Source organism: Chrysochloris asiatica, unplaced genomic scaffold (genome assembly GCF_000296735.1).
Source record: "Chrysochloris asiatica unplaced genomic scaffold, ChrAsi1.0 scaffold00110, whole genome shotgun sequence".
NCBI classification, from domain to species: Eukaryota; Metazoa; Chordata; class Mammalia; order Afrosoricida; family Chrysochloridae; genus Chrysochloris; species Chrysochloris asiatica.
Window position 1 is genome coordinate 8,653,934 of NW_006408628.1, and position 9,856 is coordinate 8,663,789.

At 40.9% G+C, this 9,856-nt stretch overlaps 1 protein-coding gene across 1 annotated transcript in view; it reads left to right on the forward strand.

The window, feature by feature from the left end:
* Positions 1 to 4,096, forward strand: part of RQCD1 (RCD1 required for cell differentiation1 homolog (S. pombe)) — a 16,746-nt gene extending 12,650 nt beyond the window's left edge. The window contains exons 5-7 of the mRNA XM_006867864.1: positions 915 to 1,013; positions 1,406 to 1,497; positions 3,081 to 4,096. Of these exons, the coding sequence (XP_006867926.1) occupies positions 915 to 1,013; positions 1,406 to 1,497; positions 3,081 to 3,249 (360 nt within the window). The 3' untranslated portion in view covers positions 3,250 to 4,096. The remainder of the gene's footprint in view (positions 1 to 914; positions 1,014 to 1,405; positions 1,498 to 3,080) is intronic.
* The last annotated feature ends 5,760 nt before the right edge of the window (positions 4,097 to 9,856 follow it).

The following is a 9,856-nucleotide window of genomic DNA, read 5'->3' on the forward strand; positions in this document are numbered from 1 at the left end:
TTTTTTTTCTTAAATGTTTTATTGTGAATTATGTGATAGTTTACATGGGAGAACATTAATTTTACATTCATTCTATTGTATATCATCTCATTGCTAAACTAGCATTTTTTAATTCCTTCTTTGTAAGAGGTAATGAGTTTGAGTTGAGGAAAAAATTGGAGCAATTTTTGAAGAAAGCTTTAAAATGTATTTTTTCTAGATCTTTTAAGAATGAAAAAGACCTTACCTTATTGGAAGAGGTGATGCACAACTGGCCCATAAAAAGGGTTTGGGAACCAGTCCTGTGAGTTAGTAACTTTATCACTTGCAACCTTAACCTGACAGTATAAAGTATAATTTACTGGTTAGCAATTGTGCCTGGTACATAGTAGGTGTTCAGTAACTGAGAAAGTCTTTAGGTTTTTTTAAAAATCTGATAGTCAGCCTGAGTTTACCCGGTATGTAAAATAGGAACAATAGTGATATCTACCTCATAGGTTTACTATGAAAATAAAATGCTTAAAGCCTTGAGGAAATTCTGGCACCTAGTATTTCATGTAATATTTTTTTGTGTACTGTGATTATCTGGTCAGGAGAAAGATGTGGCAATCTGCTTCCATAAAGCTCTATAGCCTTGGAAACCCTATGTGGCAGTTCTCTGTCCTATGGGGTTACAACGAGTCAGAATTGTATCAATGATAGTGGGTTTGGGGCGGTTTACATATCTAATATAGGAGGTTGTAACTCTTATAAAAACCTACCTACTATAACTTCCTAACTTGTCCAATACTTGTTTTTTATCCATAACCATGGATAATGCAAGGGTCTCTGTTTTCTCAGCTTTCTGATTGATTGTCACTCCTGGGAAAATGGGTAGGAATTTGGAAGACAAGTGTGAGCAACCTTTTGGACTCCTGAATTTTGTTTTACTCCAGGTTGCCACATTCATCCTTCAGAAGATCCTCTTAGATGACACTGGTTTGGCGTATATATGTCAGACGTATGAGCGTTTCTCCCACGTTGCCATGATCTTGGTGCGTTCTTCATCTACCCCTTTTGCAACTGCTTCTGATCACATAGTTTGCTCCCCTTGCCACTGAACAACTTCTGACTTCCAGCCAGAAATAGCAACCCTAGAACCATGTGTGCTTCTTCTTAGACTATTTAGTCACTAAGGAGCTCTGGTGGTGCTGTGGGTTAGACGTTGGCTGCTAATCGCAAGGTCAGTAGTTCAAACCCACCAGTCACTCCTTGGGAGAACAATGAGCCCCTCTGCTCCCGTAAAGATTTATAGCCTCAGAAAGTTGCTATGAATTGGAATCAACTTGATAGTGGATTTGGTTTTTGGATTTGAATCACCAGTTAAGATTATTTTGTATATTCTCTGTGTTTTTTCCCACCTCACCCCCTATCTTGGGGAAAACAGGGTAAGATGGTACTGCAGCTATCCAAAGAGCCTTCCGCCCGTCTGCTGAAGCATGTAGTGAGATGTTACCTTCGACTCTCAGATAATCCCAGGTAAGCATTTACAGGATTTATAGGACTTTGGGGAAATGTTCTGATGAATGGTTACCCCAGCTCCTATTGTAGCTAATACATATCTTCAGGACAGGGAAGGGATATAACTATTTATTTTTTTCTGGTATAAAACTGAATTTGTTTTACGGTCAAGATGTAGAATTTTTAAATCCATGAGTTTATCTCCCCACTGTGTTTGTAACTCTGTAGTACTCTTGAAATTGCAGAGTCAAGTTCCCAGGGAAGCCTTAGGATGCCTTCCACCTGTGCTTTGAGTGTTCTGTTGCCAACTGCAAGTGATCAGGAAAAAAGAGATTTATTTTCAGAGATCTCTTAGAAAGAAATAAAGGATTCTTAAATTATATCTCCAGGTCTCTCTTTGATTCCTGTAAGGCCTTTGAATCAATCATTTTTTTCTCCTTATGTTCATAGTCTTTCTGCTGAAAGTCCTACACTGTAGATAGAACGCAAGGAGCCTGACGGTGTAGTGGGTTATACATTGGGCTGCTAATCACAAGGTCAGCATTTCGGATCATCAGTCTCTCCACAAGAGAAAGATGAGGCTTTCTGCTCCTGTAAAGATTCATGGCCTTGGAAACCCTATACAGGGTCTCTGTGAGTCAGAACCAACGTGGCAGCACGCAGCAGCAGCAGATAGAATACAGTTTAGAATGTTTGGTCATGTGCTTTGTAAATCCATTCAGGCTGAAAGTCACTTGCTCCCATTAGGCTAATGGGGTGATTTCTGTACTCTTTGGAAGTGGTGGGAGGAGAGAGGAAAGATGACTTAACTGGTTTAATGTGAACTTAGGCTTCTGCAAGAAGAACTAGTCCTAGCTAGTTCTTCAGCCAGTTTGGTCCTGGTCACCAAAGATTAAAAATGTGCATGTTTAAAATTCTGCTTGTACAAAGAACACTAGACTGAATACAAAAGCCATAACTTTGTTTAAAACAACCCTATAAATAATGAACATTATAAGTTTTTTTGGATTTGACTTTTTGCTTCTTTTTACACAGAAAATAAAATTTTTAAAGTTTATTTGACAGTGATATTACTTCATCCCTTATAGATTTTTAACTATAAAACTGAAGCCATTTCTGCAGAGACACAAATTTATAAGTTAGTATAGAATTTAAATTTATTAATTTATCATACTGTTAATCAGGTAATATGCCACCTACTTTTTTGAATGTTTTATTTACAATAACCTAGACATATTCATGTTACGAATCGGGCTGCGAACCTTAAGGTCAGTGGTTCGAAACTACCAGCCACTCCGCGGGAGAAAGATGAGGCTTTCTACTCCCGTAAAGATTTACACCCTCGGAAACCCTGTACAGGGTCGCTGTGGGTCGGCTCCGACTCGAAGGCACTTAACAACAACAACAACAACAGACATATTCATGTATTTCTAGTGAGTGTTTTGATAGTATTTATTGTAACAAATCAGAAAGCAATTTGAACTTTTTAATGCTATTTTGCTTTCTCGTGAAATTCTACAAGGGGCTCTTCCCTGTCACTGTCCCCAAAATGTGGGTTTATTTGTTGGTCTCCTTGGTTTTTGTGTTTATTTCTGATGTAGGGCACGTGAAGCTCTCAGGCAGTGTCTCCCCGACCAGCTGAAAGACACAACCTTCGCCCAGGTGCTAAAAGATGACACCACCACAAAACGCTGGCTTGCACAACTGGTGAAGAACCTGCAGGAGGGCCAGGTCACCGACCCCCGGGGTATTCCCTTGCCCCCTCAGTGATCCTCCCCTGCCCCCTCCCACTACTCCCCCACGTTGGGGAAGGAAGGGGGAACCTTCGTGGAAAACAGCTCAGGTTTTTATTTGTCGACTGGGAATAGACAACCTCAACGCTGAACCGCACTGGAGAAAAGGGGCAACGAACCCTTGCTGAGGTGTGTGGGCTGCTTTGAGGACCTGGGCCCTTCTGCTATTCCCAGGAAATGGGCTCCTGACAGAGCAGTCTGCTACCAGAGCCCCAGGAGGGTGTCTACACCAGCAAGTGCTGTATGTACAGCATGCCCAGGATGGCCTTCTCTTCCGCCTCTACCTAGCCACTGGCAGGGAGGGGAAACATTGGTGAGAGCAGCAGTCCTCTAGGCATGATGAACACCTGGGACCAACCCATGTGACATTTTTATTTGCCTTCCTGGAAGATTCAAGATATGTCTCTTCATTCTCTCTCTCAGTGTTTGTTTACTTTGGTATTTTTATTTTTAATCTCAGAGAGAGATGTGTTTAATGGACACAGCTGTAATAATCATCAAAACTTTGTCAGTTGGCACTGTTTACAAGTTTGTTAGCTGCAGAAGCTCAATAAATAAAAAAAGTTGGTCTGGGCATTACATCCCCTCTGGCAGGCCAATGGCTGCATTAAGATGTTGGGAGGCATGGGAAGCAAGGGACAGGTGTAAAGCCAAAGGATGGCCGGAACCCTCCACTCATTTCACTTCCCTTTCCCATTGTCCTACCCCTTAGATACCACGAGGACCTTAACCTTGTTCTTGTTCTTAGCTGCTAGCTGTCCCCAAATATCAGTGCTTTCCCCTTTTCTTTCCCCTCCCATTAAACTTTAAAATAGATGTCTTAATTCAACAGGCTGTCCTGGAAGGGGATTCTACAGGATGGGAAGACCTCCTCTTCAGTTCTGGTCCTCAAAGATATTTTCAGGATGACTTTTAAAAGGGAAATGTTTGGGGTTAAGGTGACTGGCTATTTGATCCTATACTTAAGTGTGAATTTCAGCAGCTCCAGCTGCCTTCTTGATTGTATTTGAAGCAGTATTAGCTGAATGAATCCATTTTATTCAGATTTAAGATGGTGGGTTAGACTCTTGCTTGCTCACCCAGTTTTTGGTTTTTTTTGACACATTCCCTTTTGGTCTATGGGAATTACAGGGTTACCGCTAAAATATTTTCCACTTCTTCATATTGTCAGAGAATTCAGTTCTCTTTCTCCTTTAGATGGTTTAGAGCTTTAGATGGTTCTGCTCCCAATTCACAGGTTTGAATCTAACTTAGTGTAAACTGCCTTGTTCTCCCAGTCTTTTTCCTTGCCATTATCTGCTATTTCTCTTACACCCCCATCCCCATCCCTGTCTCCAAAGATAGTATTGCTAATCCCACTCTAGTGAGGGACCAAGTCTTTTCTGTCCATATCTCACACAATTGAAGGTGTCTCTGAATGATTGGGGGATGACCTTTTAAGGGGCAGGCTCAGAGACACCTTTACGGGACAGTTTCACCAACACAAGGGCTCTTTCAAGCCGCCTTCACAAAGGAAGCCGGCCTTGTTAGTTGGTTTCTGTCACTTTAGAGCCCAAAAATGGTAATTCCTAGTTGTAGGAAGAGTGGGATAAGCACTTATTCTGCCTTTTAAAACAAAACATAGAGGAGAATCAGGCTAGCTCTCAATAAAGAGGAGAGAGGCCTTGGAAAAAGCCAAGACCAGCATAGGCTGGATGGATGTTTGACCTCCCCTCAGCCCGTAGTCTATGATCCACAGAGTCCACTAGTGTAACCCTGATTTTTGCCATCACCTTCCTGTTGAGCCAAAGTTTTCTTATTTTCCCTCCACTGAGCAAGCAGCTGAGGCCCAGGGCCTTACTCCCTGGGAAATTCTTTCCATCTTTCGGTGCATTTGCCATGTTACTGTGCCAGTAGTGTCTTAATTCTTGCCCCATCTTTTCTCCTCAGCTGGCCTTGAACTCCACATAGGCATGTCAGGGCGGGGCAGTAGGAATGGGTATTATTCCTTATAGTTGATCTTGATTTGTGTGTATGTGTGTGTATAAAGAGACCCCTCCCCTTATTTTATGTTTTCTATCCCTCTTACCCCCTCAACAGGATTGAAATAAAACATGCTTTGTTTTTTGTAAAAAATATGCTTTCCTTTAAACTGGAGATTTTATTCTATCAGTGTGGAGCTTTCTAGGCACTTTGGTCAAGTGGTCATTGCTCATCCCTGCTGCTGCCCCATGTACATACACACAAATGCTCTGCCCCTACCAAGAGGGAATTCATTGATGGTTCCTTTGTGGACAGGTCCCTTAGGAGGAGTCCAGTTGATGTATGAGAGTTAAACGGGAAGGAGAGACCGCAGTAGCCTTCAGAGCAGCCTCCTCTCAGCTGTATGTACAGTTCCCCTGCTCACTGTCCCTGCTGTGAACAAGTTGTTGCTGCCAAAACCCCAAGAGAACATTCAGAACAGGAAATCATTGAGTGAAGTGACACTTTTCTGATACATTGCAGAATTTAATTTTTTTTAATGATTTTAATACATTCATTTCTATAGCAGATATACCCAGTCAGCAATTTGCGCAACAACCTAATGGTATTTATAGAACAGTGTACTCTAAACCAGCAGTAGGCATAATCTTTTCAACTGTACAGAAAAAAAATTGATCAAGCAACCCTCAAATTTTAATAACATTAAAAGTATGACCGCAGTAGAAGTAAGCCAGGAAAAAGAATACAGAAATTTTTAAATGTTGAAACTTTATCTGTATAATCTAACCCAAGAGGCAAAGAAGAAATCACAAAAAGATTGGAAAATACTTTTAATTGAATGATCATGCCATATCAAAACCTGGGATATACATCTAAAGCAATGCTTCTGAAAGAAATCTATAATCTTAAATTCATACATTACAAGAGAATAAAGGCTGATAAGTCTATGTTATCAAGTTTTTGCATAAACTGGAAAAAGAAAATTTTAAAAGAAAATAAAACAAAGCAAATCACAGTAGAGAAAATCAAACCCAAAAAAGCGACTCCTTGAGAACAAAATTGATAGAACTCTGTGAGACTAAAGAAAAGAAAAAAAAAAGTAGGAAAAGGGAGGTCATATTTTACAATTACCAATCTCATAAATTTCCAGAGGATAGAAAAAAGAAAAGCTCTAAACTTTCAGAGTAGCATAACTGCCACCCAAACCTGTCAGCATCACAAAACAAAAACACCACCACCCTGTGAATGTATACAACATCCCCAGACAAAGCACAGCATATCAAATCTAGCAATATATAAAAATGACACTAGTCAGGTCTAATCTGGGTTTATTGCAAAAAAATACCTATTCATTGAATAATAATAGAAGGGCATGTCATTAATAACTTTTTGTTAAAAATATCAAGCTATGAATTCAGCAGTGTTAAAATACTGAAATATCTTCATAAGATGAGGACTATCACCCTTGCATTTGCCATCATACTGATCCCAGTCAGCATGATAAACCCAAAAAACAAAAGGCAAAGGATTATAAAGGAATTAGTAAACATTTGTTCACAACATGATGACATACATTCATAATTCAAAGGAATCTACAACTCTTAGCATTACTAAGTGAACTTAGTAAGATCACAGTGTACAAAGTTGACAAAAAGATCAATTGTGGGGTTTTTTTATGAACTTACTGACATGGGAGAACATCAGTTTTACACCAGTGTTTCATTGCAATGGTTAGAATCTCTTACATGCATCATCATTCAACAGTAGGTACTTCCATTCCCTTTGGTTTTTTTGGAGGCGTGGGGGGATGTACATAAATCACTCAGGAATATATAATCATCTAAACAACCAGCTTGAGGACTAAGGTGCGCCTGACCCAAGCCATGGTATTTTCAATAACATCCATATGGATGCAAAAAATAAGGAAGATCATAGAAGAATTGATGCCTTTGAGTTGTGGTATTGGAGGAGAATACTAAAATGTGCCATGGACTGCCAAAAGAACCAATAGATCTATTTTGGAAGAAGTGCAGCCAGAGTGCTCCTTGGAGGCCAAGATGGCTAAGCTTTGTCTCTCATACTTTGGACATATTGTCAGGAGGGAACAGTCGCTGGAGAAGGATGTCATGCTGGGTAAGATGGAGGGTCAGAGAAAAAGAGGAAAACCCCCAACGAGATAGATAAGCCAAGTGGCATCATTGATGGCGTCAAGTGTGGCAGCGGTAGTGAGGTTGGCCCAGGATCGGACATTGATTCATTCTGCTGTGCATGGGGTCTCTATGAGTCGGTTCCGACTCGATGGCACCTGACAACAACAACAAACAACCAAAGGGCACATTCTGCAAGCCTGCACTCAGTCCCTCTCTTTCCATGAGTCCAGAGTCTTCAGCTGTTCCCTCTCTCAATGTCCTCATCTCTGCCTCCATCTTTGGTGTCACTACTTCTCTGGAAGAGGTCCTACATTTAGCTCCTGCTCTTCTCCCTTGATGGTCCTAGTGTCCTTTGTTTCTGGACTGTAAGATTAACTGCGCTCCCATTTTGTTACAAAATTTGTACCTTTACAGTTGTGACAGTCACAATTAGTCATGATAATAATTATTAGTAAATCATAATCTTTTCACCAGGCCTGTCTAGACACGATGAAAATTTTTCAGTGAGGTCTCTGCCTTCCACATACTCAAGCTAAACTCCCTCTTGAAACCTTGTAAGCCAGTCACTTCGTGGCTTTATTGCCCCTCATTTCAGAGAACCAATGTCTAAGTTGCCCATCCCTGTCTACCCTGTGTACAGAGGGCATAGGATTGATACCTGATGTGAAGACTCTTTCCCTTTCATTTGGTATTTAGAGCTACTACATCCACAAGTATAAGGAGCTCTGGTAGCGTAGTGGTTACGAATCGGGCTGTGAACCGCAAGGTCAGCAGTTCCAAACTACCAGCTGTTCCGCAAGAGAAAGATGAGGCGTTCTGCTCCCGTAAAGATTTACATCCTCAGAAGCCCTGTACAGAATCGCTATGGGTCGGAACCGACTCCACGGTACATAACAACAGCATCCACAAGTATAGGTCAAGTTCATCAAATTGTAGCAATTTGCACTCATTTCTTATAAATAAATTTTTTTTTTTTTTTATCTTCCTCTAGTCGAGTTCTGATCAAGCTAGCAAGGCTAGGTCAAATGGATGCTATCTGCAAGTTTGAACGTTCTTGTGCATCTCCCCTCACTTCATATCAGCTGGATACTTCACTCACAGCTCTAGTAGTCTGTGGCTATGTCCTTGGCATGGGCTCAGAAGTCCCAGATCTCACCACACTTCAGACTGATTAGCCCTTCCTCTTCTCTCTCCCATCTCCAGGTCAATGGGAGTCTATGGAATGTGGTCAAACCCAACCCAATTCTTCATTGCTGCATTTCCCCCTCTTCCACTCACCAGTAGACCAATGTGGTTGCCAGCAAGCTTGCATGCCTGCTCATGTGTTCCCTTTGAGTTTCAGTCTTGGAGGGGTAATTGTGTTTTTATATAATAAAATGAAATTTTTATATTATCATTTATAATAACATAAGAAATCAAATGCCTCGTAATAGAAGTATCAAAAGTATCAAAATACTATCTACTGATGACATAATTTAATGCAGAACTCTTACACTGAAAATGTAAAACATTGTTGCAAAAAACATGTGTGGACCATGTCTGACTTCCCGTGTCTTTACAAGGGGGGAAGAAAATCAAACTCAAAACCAGCCTGTGAAGCAGAGGTCAGACATGCTTCCACCCTACAACCTTCTTTATCCTATTCTGACATCAACCATTCCTCCCATAGCACACTCTGCTTTATGTCTGGGTTCAATAATCCATTGCAATGACCCCACAGAGCTCATAACAATACAATTAGGTTTATTAGGGCAGTAAACAAAGGACAATTGAGCATCAAAAAAGCTCAAGATACAGCAATTCTCCAGTCACAAAACTCAACGTTGAAAAGGAACACAAACTATTTTGATATGGCGTAAGTGGAAGAGCACAGAATTTCTCAGAAAAGTGTTGTTATTGTTAAGTGCCATTGAGTTTGGATCCCACTCATAGGTTTCCTAGGAGCTGCTGGTAAGCTTCAACCTCTGACCTTGTGATTAGCAGTCCAATGCTTATCCTGCAGTCACACCAGAGAAGGGTGATACTTGTTCAGTACTGTGGAGTCAGAACTCAGTGACCCCATGCTCAACAGAACAAAGCACTGCCTAGTCCTGAATCATCCTCACAATTATGTTTGAGCCCATTGCTGCTGTCACTATGCCAATCCATCTCCTTGAGGATCTTCTCTTTTTCTCTGACCCTCCACTTTACCATGTATGATGTCCTTCTCCAGGGACTGGTCTCTCCTGATAACATGTAAGAAGTATGAAAGATCAAGTCTCCCAACCTGACTTCTATGGAGCATTCTACCTGTACTTCTCCAAGACAGATTTATTTGTTCTAGTAATCCATGGTACTTTGAATATTCTTCAGCACCATAATTCAAATGCACTAATTTTTCTACAGTCAACTCTACTCTGAGGAGGCAGCTCTTCCCCAGTCGCATTTTGAGTGCCTTCCAACCTGAGGGGCTCATTTTCTGGCACTATATCT